Here is a 21,207-nt window from a genome sequence, read left to right as displayed (position 1 = left end):
ACGACTCTGTTCAAATATTTCCATAACAAATTGTTTCTTCATTGTGTATTTTATGTCAGAGGTTCCCAAACTTTCTCAGTTCACGGCACCCTTAGTGTCTCAATAATTTTTTCACGGTGCACCTACACCAAAAGAAACACCTAACAGTTCTGTTTATAAGGGTAGTTAGGTCCAAATAAGAAATGTTGAAACTGTGAACTACCTTGAGCTAGTAGTTCGCACGGTGTCCGACAGATGTCGAGTATTGCTGTGTTTCCCTCGAAAATTTTAAATTTTATGCGGCGCACAGTTTGGGAACCGCTGTTTTATGCAATAAACATTTAATTCCATAATTATTTTCATTATCTTTTACATGGTATACAGTTAAAAAGTTATTTAAAAGGTATTTTTAAAAATTCTTTATGGACATTCCTGAGGGTCAAGGACTAATTATAATTTTTCCTGTTGATTATTATATTCGATTAACTCGTTTGCGTGATGCATTCGCTGGACGAATTAATCGCGTTAATTGAGGTCAGTCTGTAATAATGAACAAGTATGCCACAGAAAGGGATATAATGATTGAAGGAGCAGTAATTGAAAAGTAGAGTGTACTTATCTGGGACAAGTCATTAGCTGTAATAATGATAATGGCTGGAAGTCAAGAGAAGAATAAATTTTGGATGGATAGCATTCAGGAAATATAATCACATACTGAGGAGCAATATCACAATTTGTCTGAAACGTAAAATAATGAACCAATGTATACTCCCCACCATGAATTATGGAAGTGAAACTTGGGCACTCACCAAAAGAATGGAAGAGAAGCTGAGAACTACACAGCAAAGAAGGGAACAAATTATATTGGGAATCAGACTGTTAGATAAGAAGAGAAACACATGGATTAGGCAGCAAACTCAAGTAAAGGACATTCTTATCAAAACTAAAGAACTGAAATGGTCTTGGGCAGGATACATAGCTCGAAGACATGATGACAAATGGAATAAGAAAATAACAGAATGATACCCAAGAGGAGCTAAGAGAAACCCTGGAAGACAACAATGGTGATGGACAGATGAAATTCATGAGTTTGTGGGTAGCAAATGGATGGCCATTGCACAAAACAGAAGGAACTGGAAAGTTTCTAGAGAGGCCTTCATCCTGCAGTGGACTGAAAATGGCTGATGATGATTGGCATTTGAAGAGAAAAATAAAGAGATTTTTTTCTGAGTAAATAAAATTTTGTTCTGCTATATTTTCCATGGTCTATTTAATATTGTAATAAGCTGTATGAACTTAACAGGAAAGATCTAAACAGAAGTTAACAGAGAGAGTTTTCTTTTCTGGAAGTTTTCTTTTAGTCAGCAAATCATTGATTACTGGAACAAGTTCCTCTGCAGGTTGTTGAGGCTGACTGTGAAAAAATTCAGAGGTTAAAATACAACTGTATAATTACCTACTTGAGGAGAAAGGGCACATAATTTGTGGTAAGAACACAGTGAGAACCAGTAAGTGTGATACTGCAGATTTGTGCACATGGTCCATGTGCACAAATGCCCATTTCAATCAAAGAGTACTTGATTGAAATGGGCAAGTGACACGATCTGACATACTTCAAAAAAAGGGAAGATTGTCAGGTACTGGTTGAAAGGTTGCAGTATTATGGAAACTATGATTCTTGTGGGCTGCATTTCCAATGAATCATGTTTCCTGCTGTGCCATATGGATGGTAGATGGAGGCGCAGCAACAAACTGTGGAGAAGGATCACTGTGATCTCCTGATCCATCAGGAACAGACAGGTGGCAGCAGTGTTTTGGTTTGTTGTGTTAGTTGTGTGACTGCACCGGGGGTTTCCGAGTGTTTTAGTTTGTGGGATGTTTTCCTGGGAATCTCTTGAAGCCCTTATACCCCTAAACTGTACTTTTGAATGCAGAAAACTACCTATCCGTTGTGGCTGATCACCCTTTTGTGGTGACTATTTTATCAGATGGCACAGGTGTATTCTAGCAAGGTAATGCACCCTGCCATGTTGCCTGTATTGTTCATGTGCTCCCCTGAACATGAAAGTGACTTCCAGGGATGTTACCTTGGCCACCGAATTTGCCAGTTGGTTATGAATTCTATAGAACATGTCTGAGGTTACATGGATCAACAGACCTGGCATTTGGATCCTCCAGCATGGGCAGTCTCAAGTCTACAGAATGCAATCATGTTAACACGGTACAATATACCTTCTGCAACATTCAGAGGCCTTATAGAGTCCGTCTTTCTGTGTGGCAGTGGTTTTGGCAGCAAGAGGAGGACATACCCATTATTAGATAAGTGGTCATAATATTTTGACGGGACAGTGTATATAGTTTATATGTTGAACGTTATAGTAATAATGAGTATAACTTTGGTTTCAAGGTTTCAAAAGCTAATATAGTGTGCTGCAGTGAATATTTAAGCCTAGCCTATAGTACACAGTGAGACTTCACACCATAATATTGATACAGATTATCATGTTGAATCCTCTTTTAAGTGATTGCATAATATAATCTTCTTTTTTTTTTTTTTTTTTTGTGTTTTTCCTCAGTGCATCAACTTATAGCAGAAGAGGAAAAGAATGGAATTCCATCTGAAAGGATTATGTTGGGAGGATTTTCCCAAGGTGGCGCCCTAGCTCTTTACTCAGCTTTGCGGTACACAAAACCTCTGGCTGGCGTAGTAGCTCTTAGCTGTTGGTTACCACTCTACAAACAGTTTCCTGATGTTAGTGAATAATCCAGTTGTTCTGATTTTTACTATTCATTGAATTATACATATATAATGTTTAAAATACAAAAATAAAAGTTTTCTTTAGCAGGACATACACACAAACCACATTCATTTTGTGTTATATATAGTATGATATAGTCACAGGAAGTTGAATGGCATTATTCTATTTATTTCTAACAGGAGGTGAAATTAGGTAAGAAATTTGCTAAGAAATAAGACTCTGTCCTCAGTAATCCTAATAGCCCAGAGTGTTAAAATAAATAGTTTTGAAGTATAAGTAGTTGTAGCCGAGTAGTTAGGAGCGGGAGTGCAGTAGCACACGCTCTTTGAGTAGACCAGGGTTCAAGCCTCTGACTGCTAAATATGGTCGATCTGCCAAACTGCACTGGACCAGCGTGGCAGATTATGGTCCATTTCCCTCAGCATGAATTGTTGAGGAGGCTTCCATCCTGCAGTGGGTTGATTACAATTGAAATAAATGTCTTACTCTACAACTAAATTACTCATACGCCAGAAAATATGAAAAGGTTAATATACTTTAGTTTAGAGATATGCACTGAGTTGACTTTGCATAGCAACTTTCCATTCCCCCACGTAGGAATGGACTGGTCTCTGATGCTGGTGAAGGCTCAAAGTTGGTAATGGCTGATATAAGATTATAGTTCACACACATAGTGATCAGTTTTTGAGTGTCTGCAAGTAAAAGATTGGGTCAGTGTTGAGATTTTTCCAAACTTTGAACATGGAATGATTTGTGGGAGCAAGATTTGCAGGTGCTAGTATCTCAACAACAGACAATGTGGTTAAGCACTCCCATTCTGTAACACAAGTCTACCATGACTGGCTCAACAGCAGTTGAACAACCAGCTAAAAGTTACACATGGGATAGCCATGTGTGGTTGACACCCATAGTGAATGTCATTTGCATTGTCTTGTGATACAGGAGAGAGAGAGAGATGCAGCACAGCAGCCCAGTACAAATTAGGAATAGCAAGAATATAACAATATCCACATGGACTATGTGCCGGACATTAGCTCATATAGGCTATGCCAACACAATAGTCATAGCCAACACAAGAAACTGTACCTTGAATGGGCACATAAAAACAAAAACTGGACTACTGACATGTGGAAATCTGTTGCCTGGTGTAATGAATCCCATTTCCATCTGTGTCTCTAAATGAGGATGGGCATATTTCATCACTTTCTCTAAATTAGGATGGGCATATTTCATCGCTTTCTCTAAATTAGGATGGGCATATCCTCATTTAGAGAAAGCAACATGAAGCCACTGCATCTGAATGCGCTGTTTGAGTTTGGCAGGCTGGAAGTGGTGGTGTTATGGTTTGGGAATTATTTTCATGGCATGCCATGTGATGGGTCTTCTAATCACCATTAATCAGTGACTCAGTGGGAATGTTTACCTTTCTGTCATCGCCAACCAAGTACACCCTCAAAATGTCAGTGTATCCAGACAACTCAAGCATCTAATAACAAGACAATATGCCATGACACATGGCCTGGCAGATTGCCAGGTCACGTATAACCAATTTCTGGAAATGACAGTGAATTCTCTGTCCTCTCATGGTTGCCCAACTCGGCTGATCTCAACAAGTTGAGAAACTTCAGGATCTACTAGAAAAGGACATTCACTGCTATGACTAGCCTGATAATGTGTGGCCTTTACTGGGCATATTGGATAACACATAGGCAGCACTATCGTTTGGGCACCCTGCAACACCTTGTGGAGTGAAATCCATGCCAACGTGTATACTAGCTGTATTATGGACAAAAGGTGGTCCCACAAGGTATTAAGTAGGTTGCTAATGCAAAGCCAACTTAGTGTATATATGAAGGTAATTAACTAGTGCTTTTCTGAATTTATAGTTAGATATTTTGTAATTTCAAATTCTGTTCTTAAGGAGATTATGCAGTCATCCATAAAAGTTAGTTATATCATGTTTGTTTGTTATTTGGTTTTTAGGAGCATTAGCAACTAAGGCCATATTGCTCCGGGGATATGCGGTGGTCATCCCCTGACCTTTCCGCATCCTCCGTATTTGGTGGTGACTGGCTCGAACCCCGGTCTAATCAATAACCTTCAGAAATGTGCTTTAGAAAAATATCACAGATATTACTGGGTTTTCTTGGAAACCATGAATGAATTTCGGATTTTCAGATTAGTTTAGCTCCAGATTCAGTAAGAATAATTTTGGCCCGAAACTGTGTGATTTAATTCCAAGAAAAATTCCAATGCTATAACAGAATTTGTCGATTATGGATAGTGAAGGAGGACTAGCAGGAAAAAGATGATGTCGAAACCTGAATATGCCACTTTAGAGAGTGCACTTTATTTTTTTTTTTGTTTTGTTTTCTTCAGAAACGAAGTTTAGATGAAGAAGTGTCTGGCCTAATGTTGTGTGAAAAAGCATTGCATTTTAATCGAAAATTAAGAGGTAATGAGGATTTTAAGGAATTAGCAGAGGCACATGATGCAAGAAAGCAAGCTTATACAGCATCAGCAAAAATAAAAAAAAATAGAACCCTTCCCATTTTACCCATCCAATCGTTCCAAATGTTTGTCTAGTTCGGCCTTGAATTTATTTAAGCTGTCAACTTCCACAATGACAGATGGAAACAGTCAACCTCCTGCTGGCTGAAGGCAAATTTCTGCACATCTATTCTCCAACTGTCTTTCCTCGATTTGAATTTATCTCCCCTCAGGCGATTAATCTGAGCAAGAGGAAGAATCATATCAGCATATGATCCTTGAGGCGCCTCCATAGCCAGGTGGGAAGGAGCAGCAGTGCATAGCACGCGCTTCTTGATTAGACCGGGGTTCGAGCCCGTCACCACCAAATATGGAGGATGCGGAAAGGTCACGGAATGACCACCGCATATCCCAGAGCAATATGGCCTTAGTTGCTAATGCTCCTGAAAACCAAAATAACTAACTAACTATGATCCTTGAATGGTTGGAGCCTGCTCAAACCATTCAAGGCCTTATACATCTCGATCAGATCACCTTGCAGGTGCCTAGTCTCAAGACGCTGTAATTTGCAAAATTTAAGCTCTTTCTTCGTAAGAGCAACCCTCTGTTCCATTCACTAATCTTGTTACTCTTCTCTGTACTCTTTCCTGCAGCTCTGCATAATGTGGCCTCCAGACCTGTATACAGTACTCAAGGTGTAGCCTGCCCATTGCCTTATACAAGGGAATTATCACATCCTTTTCCCTGCTATAAAAATTCCTGTATATCATTGACCAGACACCACAAGCTACTCTTGCACTGCTCAGAAAACTTCATATCTGACTGCACAATTACCCCCAGGTCCTTTTCATTCTCTACCACCTTGAGTGTAGTACCACACAGTTGATATGTTACTCTGGGGTTACTGCTACCCATATCCAGTAATTTACATTTGTCAATGTTAAGCTTCAGTTGCCACCTCTCAGCCCACCTGCTCAACTTTTCTAGATCCTGTTGCAGTAGCTTACTTTCATTAGTGTCATTAACAACCCTGCCAACCTTTGTGTCGTCTACAAACTTAGACATTAAGCCTGATATTCCATCATCAATATCATTAATAAATACGGAAAACAACAATGGACCCAACACTGAACCCTGGTGGACTCCACTAATAACATTAGTCCACGAAGAGCAGTGACCATTGATTACCACTCTCTGTCTTCTCCCACTCGACCACCCCTTAATCCATAGCAGCAATTTTCCTCCAATGCTACACTGCTCTAATCTGTGCAACAAGACAAGCACAGGTTGGCTGAAAACTTTTAAACTGAGACAAGGTATATGTGAACTAGACCAAGGCGAGAAACTTTTTGCAGACGAATCAGCAGCAGTGTCCTTTAAAAGCAAGTCTGCCTCAGTTAAGCAAATTATGGGAAAGAAAACATTTATAATGTTGATGAGATGGGCTTATTATGGAAAATATTTCCGAGAAAAAACCTAGCCAGTAAAAAAAATAAATGCCTACACCAAGTTTTAAGATGAGAAAATAGTGAGTTACAATTGCTATGTGTGAATGTCACTGGGATGCACAGATTGTCTCCGTGCTTGTTATCGGTAAGTCGAACAAACTGAAAGCATTTAAAAATCTTTCTAATTTTCCTGATTTGTATAAAAATCATAAAAATGCCTGGATGGATGTTTCTGTTTTCCAAGATTAGTTTATAATTTTTTTATTTAATTAATCTTAATTATTTAATTTATATCTAAGTATAATTGAATTTATTTAATTAAATAAGTAGATTATTTATTTAATCTTACCGTAAAAATTATCTGAAATTCAATTATCCAGTTCAATTATCCTGAAAATTTGGATATCCGATAGAGGTCTGACACCAGTTATTCCAGATTACTGACGCTCTACTGTATAGCTATGTGGTGCAAAGAAGCCTTAGGCTTTTGCTAACCAGCCAAAAAAAATAAAATAAATTGCCTATTTGACTTTTTCGTGTAGGTGTCTGTCTAACTGACCTTTGAATTGACCCAAGCTGGCAACCTCAACCATCAGTTGAGATAAACTACAAATTGAAAGAGTTAAATTCTTTTGTTGTGAACTTTGTAATCTGAAATTAGCATTAGCATTAGTAGAGGCATTTGATGCCAGAAAGCAAGCTTATGCAGCATCAGCCAAAAAAAAAAAAACCCACTTCCACTTCACCCCTCTGTTCGTTCAAAATACCTGTCCAGCTGAGCCTTAAACTTATTTAGGCTATCAACCTCCACCACAAGGGATGGAAGTCTGTTCCACCAACCAACCACCCGCTGGCTAAAGGCAAATTTCCGCACGTCTATCCTACATCTGTCTTTCCTCAATTTGAATTTATGCCCTCTCAGGTGATTTTTCTAAATTGCTAAATATAATCATTTAATATTTTTATTACAATTACTCTACATGTGAATCATACATACATATATACAGTCAACAACAATAATAATACACATGCTGAGTAGCACACTTCATTAAAATAGAAAATTATAGATTATCCAGCATTGCTGAAGTAGTAATAGTGGTAGTAGCATGTGATGCAAGAAAGCAAGTGTTATGAGCTTATGCAGCATTAGCCAAAAAAAAAATTACAAAACAAGTAGAACTGTATCAGCTCCTTTTGTCAACACACACATATATATTACATTGGTGGAAAGAAAACAAAATATATCCCAGGCATTTTGAATTAGGTTAAAGTAAATTTTGCACAGTTGCAACTTCAGTTCCAAGTGAGAGAATTTTCTCAGAAGAGGTACAGACAATCACTGAAAAGCATAGCAGGTTGACAAGTGACAGAATGTCTAAAATGATTTTTCTTAATTAATTTCTCATGTACAGTTGGGGCCCTCAAAGCACCATGGGATTTGCCTCCAAATACTCTCTACCACAGGTGCTTGCCTATGTATAAACATACCAGTGATCTTAAATAAATTCAAATATAAAAGTGATGTGTAAATCTTTTTTGAAAAATTATCTTAATTTTTTTGGTAATTTATCTCATATTGTACTGTATTTACAGTGCATGTCAGAGGTTTCCAAAGTGTGCCCCCCCCCCCCAGGCACACTTGATTTTTTTGGGTGGGGAAGGCACTTGTTTTCTTGAAGCACTTTTGTAACTAAATGTTTACAAACCATCCCACTAATCCACATATGAAGTGGTTTTATTTATTTCTGTTATTCATATTTTTTATTTCTTTGAAATTAAATGTACTGAGTATATAATTAATACAAAGGGTACTAGGAAAGTTTTGCAATACAGCTTTGTTTATTTAATTTTTTCAAAGTAATTTCCTCTACATTCAATACACCTCTCCATCCTCCGAAACCAATCTTTAAACCAGTTCTGCCAAGTTTCACTAGGGAGTAAAGCACACTCGTTGTCCCAAGCCCATAGAAGGTCCTCATCACTGGAAAACCGCCTCCCTTTTAGCTTCATTTTCACATGCGGGAACAGTGCAAAGTCGCAGGGAGCAAGGTCTGGACTGTTGGGAGGATGCTCGAGAAGTTTCAGTCCTGTCGTGGTCAAATATTCGGTGCAGGCTTTGGCGCGGTGAGCTGGAGCATTTTCGTGATGGAGGTACCAGGTGTCCATTCTTGACTTTGGCCGCAGGTTCTTCATAGATCCAATGACTTTAGGCAGGCATTGTTCAGTATACCACTTAGCTGTGACTGTCTTCTGCGTGTCCAAAACGACACGTTCCACAATTCCACTCGATTTGAAAAATACAGCTATCATTTTCTTCTTTACAGATCGGGATTTTCTGACAATTACGGGTGTGTCGTCATCATCAAAGACCCAAACTTTGTTTTGAGCCTTGGTCGGGAGATCGTAATAGTACAGCCAAGTCTCGTCACCTGTCACGATGTTGTTCACATACAGAGATTGTCCCTCATCAAACTTTTTTAACATCTCCCGGCACCAAGTCACACGTCGTGTCATCTGCTCTTCAGTCAGTTGATGCGGCACCCAGAGAGAACAAAGTTTCTTCACGTGCAAATGATCTTGCAGAATCGAACGAATTGCTGGTGCATTTAGGCCCAAAGTTTCCTCTATCTGTTGGTAGGTCACTCGCCTGTTTTCGTCAAGCATTTTCCTCACAGCAGTAACGTTTTCCTCCGTAACTGACGTTCGTGGCCTTCCCGGCCTCTCAGAATCCTCCAGAGTGAAATTTCCCCTTTGGAATTCTCTATACCACCTGAATATCGTTGTACAATGTGGACAATCATCATCTAGTGCAAGAGTCATTTCTTCTAAGCACTGGTCTATGGTTAAACCACGCACGAAATTATACCGCAAAAACTGTCCTTATCTCATTTCGTGACCACGATGCCATCGCAAGCACTTTACACTCTCACTACTAATGAATAACTGAGCCCATCGACTTGGCGCGGCGGCTACTATGCACGTATGAACATGTCTCAACATGCAGCAACAAGCAGCTTCCTGTGATTCATTGTTGCGTCATATTGCAAAACTTTCCTAGTACCCTTTGTATATAAAAGTATGTGTATATATATTCATAGCTAAATTTTAGGTCAAATCTGTTTATTTGCACTAGTTCTAAAATTTGGGGGGGGGGGAACACATGAAATTTATGAAAAATTTTAAAGCCTCAATTTATATAATTATATTGCTAAGGCTTGAAGTACTATTAATTTGCTCATCAAATTTCCAGCAAAAGCTTATTATTTCAGTGCTCACCTCTCAGGTAAGTACTGAAATAATAAGCTTTTGCTGAAAGGACTCGAGATAAAGGTTTGAGAACCTCTGGTCCCAAATGAGCACATCATTTTTATGATGTGTTCATAGTTGGTGTAATTTTATCTTATTGCTATTTGTTATTTTACCATGCATTAATTGTGTAACAATGTAATGTGTGAAGAAATAAAATACAAAGCATTGGGATTTTTTTCTGTATTGTACAAGTGTGAAAAAAAAAATAAATAAAAAAAAAAAACTAATAAAATAAATGTGCAATTGAGTTTATATGCTGACAAAGCCATCATATTTCTTGATTTGAATAAAAAAAATGATCAGTGGAGAAGGGGAGGCAGGATGAGAGAGAAAAGATAATGGATAATGAATACCAAACTGGATTCCTAAGATCACAACAGATAGTATGCCTACTCTGAGCGCAAGGCTCTAAGAACAGCCCATGAAGTTACTTGTCATTTCCCTTGGACAGGTTGGGTATTGAATCTCTTGGACATTTAATGACTCATATCAGTGATTCAATTAAATTCCTCACTCACTGCTACTGTGCTGAACGATGACTTATTTGAAGTGGCTCGACTTGAGTCAATTTTCTGTAATGATTTGGATGAGTTGAATCAGCCAGTTGACTTGTTTTGCTTATCATTACTACCTAGTCATTTCTTGGGCTAAATGTCACATCTGCACTTAGATTTCTTTAGCACATTTACAGTTGCTGGCCCAGGAATTTCTTCCTAATCAGGAGCATGAACAGATGTTTCCCCACATGGCATCAAACTACAGCAGGCCCCCGTTATAACGCGGTTCACTTTACGCTGATTTGCTATAATGCTGTTCTTATATTATAACCCGTATCTGACTATAACGCTGTCACAGATCACTGTAACGCTCTTTTACAGATTGCATTTTTGGAATATTTAACGAAATCGTTTCATTTGATGGAGTCGATAGCTTGAAAATGAATAGAAAAACAGCATTAAAATGTTTCCCACGCCGACTTGAAAAATTTAGGACTTGCAGGTTTAACTGTAAGAACAATTATAAAAAAATAAAGAATTAATTTTAGCAGCGGGAAAGATAGCTGTTCCACCCCAAGCAACTAGGGCTAGGCCAGCTATTAGGATTGAAATGGAAGGACTTTAACTGATTTTATTGAAGATAATATTCCAATGCAGAATTAAGTTAAGTTAAATATTATAAAAAGAGTGAGAGAGAGAGAGATTAGCCAATATGATTATCTGAAGAAAACTCACCTAAAAAAAAAAATGTGGATCCATTTAAAACTGGTAAAGGCTGGTTGAATAGATTTTAAATCCAGGGAGAAGCCGCAAGTGGAGATCAAGGAGCCGAAACTTTCAAAAAAGAACTTGTTAAAATTATTGAAGAGAGGTATTATGTGTTATACTTCTCAACAAGTTTTTAACGTAGATGAAGCAGGTCTTTTATGGAAACGAATGCCTAAAGGAAGTTTCATATTGAAAGAAGAAAAAAACATGCCAGGTTTCAAAGCGGTGAAGGATCGGTTGACTTTATTGTTGGGTGGTAACGCTGCGGGGGATTTAAAATTAATACCCCTTTTAGTTTATTTGGAAGAGGGCCAAAGTTCAACCCAAAATCGACACATTTTTTCATGATTAAATTCATCAAATTAAATCAATTTAGATCAATTAAATTCATGATTTTAATTGGAATTTTAAGTTTAATTTTGATACATAAGTAGTTACCACATAATTATATACGTATGTAATTCAGAATATTTTATATGTACAAATATTTGAATATCAAATATTTTGACCGACATTTGTGCATCTTTTCACTACCGTTTATTATTGATTAGGAAATATCCTATGGCATCGACCGCAACTCACAAATACATATGTTACCTTATGGGAAAGCGGCGCTCGCTTAGCGCGGATTCACTTAGCGCTCTGTTTTTACGGAATGAATTATCAGCGTTAAGCGGGGGTCACCTGTATTATTCATTCTGAAATTTGGCAGCTCTTTCCCCTTGCTCAGCATTTAATATTCACATTTGAAATAAATTCCAGACTAACTGCCAATCACCATTATAAGCCAAAACAATTGCATATTTTGGTCACAGTATTCCACAATCAGAATGTCCCATGACTTTTGCTTGCTCCAAGTATTTATTTCTTTGTATTCCTTGCAAAAGTTAGGCTATATGATCTTACGAGGAATTGATAAATAAATAAATACTTCTTTGAAAATTATTTATCAAAATAAAAAGGTAGAGTTACTTGTTAGACTTTCAAGATAATTTAGACTTAAATAGTTAAAATAATGAATAAAATTTGGAATAATAGTTCTGTCAGTGATTACTTAATAAGTTGAGCATGTTTTTATTGTTCATAAAATTACCTTTCTTTCTTCTGTTAGACCTATTCATTTCCAAAAATTTATAATTGTTTTATCTGAAAGTTTGAAATTTCTTCTTTTAGGCTGCAATAGGAAATAAAGAAATTCCAGTTTTTCAATGTCATGGTGATATAGATCCAGTGGTTCCCTATAAATGGGGTTTTATGACATCAGAATTGTTGAAATCTTTCATGAGTACTTTGGAGTTCAAAACATATAGGGGCATGATGCATTGTTCTTGTGATGAGGTTTGTATATAATTAACATCATTGTGTAACAACTTATTCTTTGTTATAAGGAAACTACATAAATTGCTGTAAATCAGTGTAAGTGGACGGTTTGCATGTGATTAGGCCAGCGTATACTGGCCCAGTAGCAAGTAGTACCTCCTTTAGTCTTCATGACAGTCTCATGTCATTAGGGCATGAACTTGATTAGTTCAAAAAAGCATCCCATTCCACAGGGATTGTTAGTCCATACAGATTCAATTGCTTCAGATTGGATGGAAGTGGATTCCTGCTGGGATCAACTCACTCCACTTTATCCTACAGCTGCTTAATCAAGTCAAACAAACAAACTGTGCATTGTTACATGGTGAATTATTCTGCTGGAAGTAACCATTACCAGATGGATTCCTGAGCAGGAATCCATCTGGTAATGGTTACTACACACACACACACACACACACACACACACACACACACACACACACACACACACAGGCATTTTCCCCACATGACATCCAACTAGCATTCCCTTCTGAAACTGTTTATCACCTTAAGATAAAATGGTAGAATTATGAAAACTTGTTTGACTTTTGAAATAAATTAGACTAGATAGTGTTTAAGCATTTCAAAATTATTAGGGATGTACCCAGCCACTCAGATGTTGATCCACTGGTATCAATGGATCAATGTCTGAATTCCACAGCTTACCTATTAGTGAGCCTAATATTTGCCACAAAAACACTCCCTACACCATCATGCTTCTGTTTCTTAGCCTACGCTGTTTCACACCTGCCACAATGGGTTCATTATTCATGCTGCTGTCACCATACCCTGATCCTGCTGTGAGCATGGAACGAATGGAACTGGGATTTCTCAATCCATGTGACCTTTTCTGATGCAGTGTTTCTGTGTTTGCTGTACCCATAGTGTCTTGTGTTTAGGTAACAAAAATGGAACCTGGTGACATTATCTGCTGATGTACCACATTTTGATCGGATCTGGCACATTGTGCATTTCACTCTACCTCTTTGCACATCATTCTTCTCCTGTATTGTCATTTCACTGCTTGTGATCTGGATGTTGGGCTGCAGAATTTTTTCCTCCCCCTCTTGGCTTCTCACATCAGTAGGCTGTCTCTGATTGCTGTTTGCTGAATATTTGGACCATTCTAAGATCAGTGGTCTCCAAACTTTTTTGGTTGCACACCCTTATTTTACTTAAAAGGACTAGTGCACACCCCAGAATAAAAAATTAAATATATAAGTTTAATATATATATTTTTTATTTATGAATCATTTACATGGTAGGTATTATATCTAAAATCACATAATTTGTGATTTTATGAGCTGTACTGCACTTGTGGCAGCGGTACAGCTCAGCGATACCCACAAGCACAATCATCCTTTCTTGATCTACATTTATTTAATAAGTTAAACAACGATGGAAGATATATACATTGAGCCCGAAGCGAGCACGTGGCTGCTTCGTTTCAGACATGAGCGAAACCGACAGCACGATCAAATAAAGCTGCATATTGAAGTATTAAAAAAATATTTATTTATAATTTTTATTTTCAATTACGTTTCAAAAACTAAAGTTTTCATAATTAATAAATATTGATTTATTACGAGTTATCTAACGCACCCCATGGATCATCTTGTGCACCCAACTTTGGAGACCACTGCTTTAGATGATGTTTTTGTGCACAAATGCCTGAGCAGGGCAATGAATGTTGAGTATCAGTGCACTGGCACATCAGGTGCCATTTATCATACTGCACTCAGTGTTACACCTGTGTTGTGCTGTTGGTTCATTCTCTCACTCATTTATGCATACCCTATCCCTTGGTATCTGACTACGTGTTTTATATAGCCTGGTGTAGAAATGTTGACAGTCTCCGAGAGTGGGATTGATTCCACTGATTGTATAAATAATTATTAAGTAAAATTAAAAATAGAAATAAAACTTGACTAAAAATGATTCTCCATATGTGCACATATTGTATTATAACCAAAGTCAGCTTTATTTAGAAATACAGGGGGTTAGCCATATGTCAGTTTGCCAAGAAATAATTTGTACAGTTTAAATCTTGAAGATGATTTCATGGCCATATTATTTCATTAGTATTAGTATATTTGCACAATGTTATTTATGACATTTAAATGAATTGTCCAAATTATTGTCAGTAGTTTACTTCCTGATGATTTGTATCTCTTCTCAGTAAACTAGCGTGTGAGCCCTATATTATAGCTCAGATTTATTTGCTTATCAGCAAATAAATCTGAGCATATATAAAATTTATATATGCTCAGATTTATTTGATTATAAAATTTCTTCTGAAGTTTACAACTATCAAAGCTCATTCTGGGCACCAACTTCAATTTCAAAACCCACTAATATTCACATAAATAGAACAATGTATCCAGGCTATTTCAAAACAACTGTCCAAAGTATAAAAAACTCTCACAGTTATGTTATGCTATGCTAGCAGAAACCATTCCAATTGTAGGCTTTAATTGTTAAATTTAAATGAATAAATATGGGGAGTGTAAAGCCATCTTAATTTTATATTGATTGAACTAAAAATTGAATGAATAGAGTGCATAGCACGCGTTCCTTGAGGACACTGGGGTTCAAGCCCGTGACTACTAAATACGATAAATATTTGTATTGACGATTTATTGTAAACTCTACTGACTTGGTTGTCATGCCAGAGTATAAACAGAAAATTTATCCTAAGTAGAACAGGAAGTGGAAATAATATGAAACAGAAAAGCGAAAAGTAACGAAAAAAAAAAAAAAAAATATATATATATATATACATATACACAGTGGATTCCGGTTATTTGGGCCACCGGTTAATCGGGACAGCCATTTATTTGGGGCAAATCTTAAAAAACAGAAATCAATCAAGAAAATAGCCAGGGTTTACTTCGCTTAATTCAGACAGCATGCCATTTAATTGAGGCAGGAGACCACAGCACTGGAGATTACCTTACGATTGTCTCCGACCGTACCACGTGGTTCAGTCGGATTTCTGGAGGTCACAACCATAAAACAATAAAATCAATTAGCAGTCACCTGTTTATTGGACTTTTCTGTTAGTACAATCTATCATAAAAGGATAGTAATCTTACTGAATTTGCGATAATACCGACAGCTGGAATTCTGTGGGTTATTATGGTGAAATGTGTTTACACTTCCATGTAATCTTCAATCATATAAAAAAATTAATTTTCAGATCTTCTCTTCATTCCTATTTTTAAAGCTTTGTAACTCGTTACTCCGTTCTCACTTGCGCGTATTGTGTTACTTGCAATTTATGTGCCCCCCCCGCCCACAAATGTCAGTGAACAGAAATGTCAACTAGTTCGTATGCACATAGTACAGTACATATTAATTATTCCAATTATCACATATATTCTCCCAATTTTCACGTATCATTTAATTTTTTAACTGGTAAGGTAATAAAGGGTAAATTTGTGCTTAATATATCTTTACTTTTATAGCCTGTGGATAATATTCCTCCTATTTTCTCTAATTGGTCCTTGAGGTTGTCACAGACATTCTCTCAGATGCTGCACTTGCTACCTGGGAGTCTAAAACGCTGATGGAACTGATATTCGGGTGACACTCAAGTCAAGTGGACCCAATTTCGGCGAAGTCCGGACAGCCAGATCCTCTGCTTGCACCTTCATGATGGTGGGACTGTTAGTAATCCTGGGTACAACCTCCATGCACAAATACATGGTGGGTGACCACCCAGGTGTGAACCAACGTAAGCAGGGGTCGAGGTGTGGTGCCCACACCACATGGAAGAATGCCACCCCTCTATGTTACCAGGCAGTACTAGGTGGCAGATGACTCTCATCAACCAGTGCAATACCACCACTTTGCTTATTGAAGGCTTGAAGTGGTGGAACCCATGTTTAGTCTCTAGAGCCAAGTTCCGGTTAACCCTTCCCTATCTCTTCCATCATGCAGTATGATTGATGACTTTTGAGGTTATGATGAACATCGTGGCGAGATCCAATATTCCTTACATTTCGAGGGTACAGCTCTAAAACGGTGTTTGCAGGCCGGCCGCTAGTTAACACACTGGACCAAACCTATTGGTAACTCTCTAGGAGGCTTCTGGATCAGCTAGTGTATAATCTTGCTACCTCTACTCTGCCAGATAGTGACTGGAGGGAGTCCGAGTAGTGTGTATGCGGGGAGCATTGTCGAGGCCACTTTATGTCAAGGATCTGGGTATATTCTTATCATGTGTACGCCATATCCAAAAATTTCATTATTTCATACAGCATGTCCCACCCACTTTTTCTTACTATTGAATACACCATGAATTGTCAAACTAATAGAGCAAGCTTATCTGCGAAAAGATCTAAACCTCCCAAGCACTTCCTAATTCATTTCACAAATATACGTGGTCTCAATTCTAATCTTAATGATGTCCATTTCCACTTGCAGTCTGCCAAATCCCATGTACTTTTTCTGACAGAATCTCAGTTATCGGTTGATTCACCTACTGCTCATCTCAGATGCCCAAATTATTCACTGTATGATTCCTTTCGCCTCAAAGATGGTACTTGTGCATATGTCCGTTCTGATATTCCCTGTCAGAGACTTGGCAATTTGGAATCTACTCTCTTTGATCTTCTCTGGCTTAAAATCTCTCTACCTCATTGTGTAAAATTCATCTGTTGTCTCTACCGTTCTCCCAACTCCACTAATCACTTGGAGGTTTTTGACTTCCTCTCTTTGCAACTTGACTTTCTCCAGTCCAACTTTCCTAACAGTGAGGTAATTTTCCTTGGTGATTTTAATGTTCACAACTCCAGCTGGCTTCTGTTTTCTAGTCACACCGACCCAACTGGTCGAGATATTGAGGCTTTTGCAATTACTAATGACCTTGCACAGATTTTTCATTTACCTACAAGAATACCAGACAATCCTAATCATACAGCCAACACGCTTGATCTTTTTCTCACAAACAACCCTTCTAAGTACACGGTCGAAGTGAGAGCTCCTTTAGGCACTTCAGATCACAACTTGGTGATTGTCTCTTCTCCAGTGCAGCCTTTATCTCATGGCTATTCCCAACCTCGTATTGTTTGGCATTACAAGAATGCAAAATGGGATGACCTGTGAGATTTCTTTTCCTTGTTCAGATTACTGTTTCAAAACTTGTGATGTCAGCGTTTGCTCAGATCATGTCAGTGAAAATATTCTTGCAGGAATGTAATCCTTTATCCCACACTCCACTTTAAAATCTCGTCCTTTATCTAAACCTTGGTTTTCCAATTAATGTGCTAAGGCTGTTTAAGAGAAGAATGTTGCATATTGTAATTGGCTTGTTTCTAATTCTTCAGTTTCATTTTCTGCCTACACCAAAGTTCGCAACAATTGTAAAGCAGTTATTAATCAGTCCAAACTAGAGTTTGAACAGGCTAAGAGTAGAAAACTTGCTTCTTGCCCTAATGGTAGCCGAGCATTCTGGTCTCTTGCCAAAGCTATTGGCCGCAACCTTTGCCCATCTCTGCTCCCACCTCTGTCCAAACCAGATGGTTCTGTTGTCACTTCAGCCAAGGATAAAGCTGACCTACTACCATCCCATTTTTCTTCCAATTCATATATTAATGATCTTGGTAAAACACCTCCCGCCATTCCCAACATGCTCCATTCAGTGCCTCCTGTGGTCTTCCATCAAAAGGATGTCAGAAGGATTTTGACGAATCTTGATGCTAAGAAAGCTCCAGGTCCCGATGGTATTTCTCCACTTGTTCTCAAAACCTGTGCTCCTGAACTTACTCCTATTCTTTGCCGCCTTTTTTCACTTTCTTATTCCAAAGGTGTTTTTCCTTCTGCTTGAAAATTTAGTCATATCCAGCCAGTTCCTAAAAAGGGTGACAAATCCCTCCCATCCAATTATCGTCTCATTCCAATTACTTCTACTCTTTCTAAAATAATGGAGAAATCAATTAACTGCCAACTCTTACAAACTACCTAGAAACCTTCCGTCCGATCAACGATCGCCAGTATGGATTCCATCAGTGTCGTTCCGCTGGTGATGTTCTGGCTTATGTTACCCATTTATGGACTAATTCAATGGAAAGGTTCGGTGAAACACAATTAGTTGCTCTTGACATCTCAAAGGCTTTCGTTCGTGTTTGGCATAAAGGATTCTAAACAAGCTTCCATCTTATGGTTCACCAACTGTTTTTAGTAATCGGTTATCCAGTTTTCTCTCTGATCGCTCACTGAGGGTGATGGTCGATGGCTCTCTGTCTCCTAACTTCTCCACTAATGCCAGTGTCCTCCAAGGTTCAGTTCTTTTCCTCTTGTATATTAATGACCTTCTTCCATTGACTAGAAATCCTATCCATAGCTTTGCCGATGATAGCACATTGCATTCCACTTTCCATTTTGAGAAACCTTGCCCTGTTCAATCAGCTTCAACTTCTCAAAAATCTGCTACCAATTCCTTAAATGCCGATCTTCAGGTAATTCTCCAGTGGGGCAAAGACAACTTAGTTGATTTCAACCCTTCTAAAACTCAGTCTTGTCTTATATCTCGCAAAAAGGATTCTTCTGCGCCTATGCTTATCTTTAGTGACACTCCGATTTGTAGGCAAAATGATATCTCTTTTGGGGATTACCCTGACTTCTAATCTCTCTTGGCACAAGCACATTACAAATATTGCTTCCTCTGCATCTAAAAAACTTGGTTTTCTCTTTCGCTCTCAGCGTTACTTTTTTTCCAAACAGCTGCTCACTCTTTATAAATAAATCGCAAATCCGCCCTGCCATAGAATATTGTTCCCACATCTGGGGTGGTGCCCCAAAACCTCTCTCAGGCTTCTTGATTCCATTCAGAAGAAGGCAGTTATGTTAATTAATGATTCATCTCTAACAGAGTCTCTCCACTCGCTCTCTCATAGACATACTGTTTCTGCTGCATGCCTCTTCTACAGATACTTCCATGGGCACTGTTCTTCTGAATTGGCTTCTATAATTCCCACTCTCTCTTTCAAAACAGTCCGAACACATGCCACCACCAGCCATCATCCATTTACTGTCCAACTTCAAACTCACGTAACCAACTTTTCATCTTCCTCGTTTATTCATTCAACTGCCGTTTTCTGGAACAACCTTCCTTCATACGTATTTCCTGAAAATTACAGTCTACAGAAGTTCAAGTCGAATATCAACAAATATCTTCTTTCGTCTTCTCAAACTCCAACCCAAGCATGGTACTAAGTACTATAGGTTCTAAATACCTCTCGTGTTTGGGGTTTACATAAAAAAAAAAAAAAAAAAAAATTAGAATTGCTGTTTAATAGAATTAAAATTCAATTCACAAATGTAATCACAATGACCGGCGCTTACTGCATATCATATAGTGAATGGTACTTTACTATGGTTTGTTCGTCGTAACGTGATTTGATTGTACAGTGAACTAATTGTAAAGTGGGGGGATACATTGTATTTTTAACTATTTTCGTGAAACTTCGGATGATTGGGGCAGCCGCTTAATCTGGCCAAAATGCACTAGTCCCGATGTGTCCCAAATAACCAGAATGGACTGTATATATATTATTCAAGGCTCCAGTATTGCAATGTCACTCCATTTCTACTATTGAGGACCTTGAAAATGAGCTTTATGTTTAAATTCTGCAAAAACATAATGAACTAATTAAATAGCTTATGGGAGTATGTGCTACATTTGCAGCTAACACACTAGCAAAATTTTAATTAATTGAATTGCTCAAAATGCACACACATGTAATTGTCAAGTGCATATGGCTTCCCACTGATAAGATGCTGATCAGCACCAAAACAGCTGACTGGAAAGTGATGGACATTTGAAAAGATAATAGCACGTGTGTACATTTTAATTTAATGAATAGTTCAGTTAATTAAAATTTTGTTGCAAGTTTTCTGGCTACTACCAGTGTAGTGCCTAATCAGTAATTCAGTTAATTTTTGTTTATAATTCTGTTAAGGTGTTATCCAATTACTTTTACAGATTTAAAGGCAAAGATTATCTCAAAGTCTTTACCATTAGGGATTTACAAAAATTACAATTCCAGAGCATTGAGTAATACACTTTCATTCTTTGTTTCTTTTTGCTGCCTTTTGTTTTCTAATTATTATTTCCTCTTCTCATGATACATTGAAACCTCTCTAAAGTGGAATACCATTGGGTCAGAAGAAAGCGTCCACTATACAGAGGTGTCTCTGTCTGCTTTGCAGAGTCCAGTTTCAATAATTTGAAAAAATGAAATTCACTGTAACTGGTTGCTTAATCAGATTTTTAACTTGATATCATTGTATGTATTTGTGTTTCAATTAATTAACTTTTAATAAAAATTATTATACACTGATTAGACAGAAATCATGGGATATCTACCTAGTAATGGATAGGCCCACCTTTCACCTGGATAAGGGCAGTCACACAGCAAGACATTGTCTACTAGTTCACGAAAGTGTTCCACAGGTATTTTCATCCATGCTTGCTGCACTGCTGTCCATAATTCTGTTGCATTCCTGGGTGGAAGATCCAAAGCTTAAATGGACCTTTCCACAGCATCTCAAAGATGCTCCACAAGGTTCATGTCCAGTGAACAGGGAGGCCAT

At 37.9% G+C, this 21,207-nt stretch overlaps 1 protein-coding gene across 1 annotated transcript in view; it reads left to right on the top strand.

The window, feature by feature from the left end:
• Apt1 (Acyl-protein thioesterase 1) overlaps positions 1 to 21,207 on the top strand; it is a 112,376-nt gene that overhangs the window by 80,688 nt on the left and 10,481 nt on the right. Inside the window, exons 5-6 of the mRNA XM_090373241.1 lie at positions 2,556 to 2,731; positions 12,424 to 12,588. Coding sequence (XP_090229367.1) covers positions 2,556 to 2,731; positions 12,424 to 12,588 — 341 coding nt within the window. The remainder of the gene's footprint in view (positions 1 to 2,555; positions 2,732 to 12,423; positions 12,589 to 21,207) is intronic.

Source organism: Mastigoproctus giganteus, chromosome 5, assembly GCF_048544385.1.
Source record: "Mastigoproctus giganteus isolate SK-2022 chromosome 5, ASM4854438v1, whole genome shotgun sequence".
Lineage (NCBI taxonomy): Eukaryota > Metazoa > Arthropoda > Arachnida > Uropygi > Thelyphonidae > Mastigoproctus > Mastigoproctus giganteus.
This window is presented reverse-complemented; position numbering and strand designations above follow the sequence as displayed.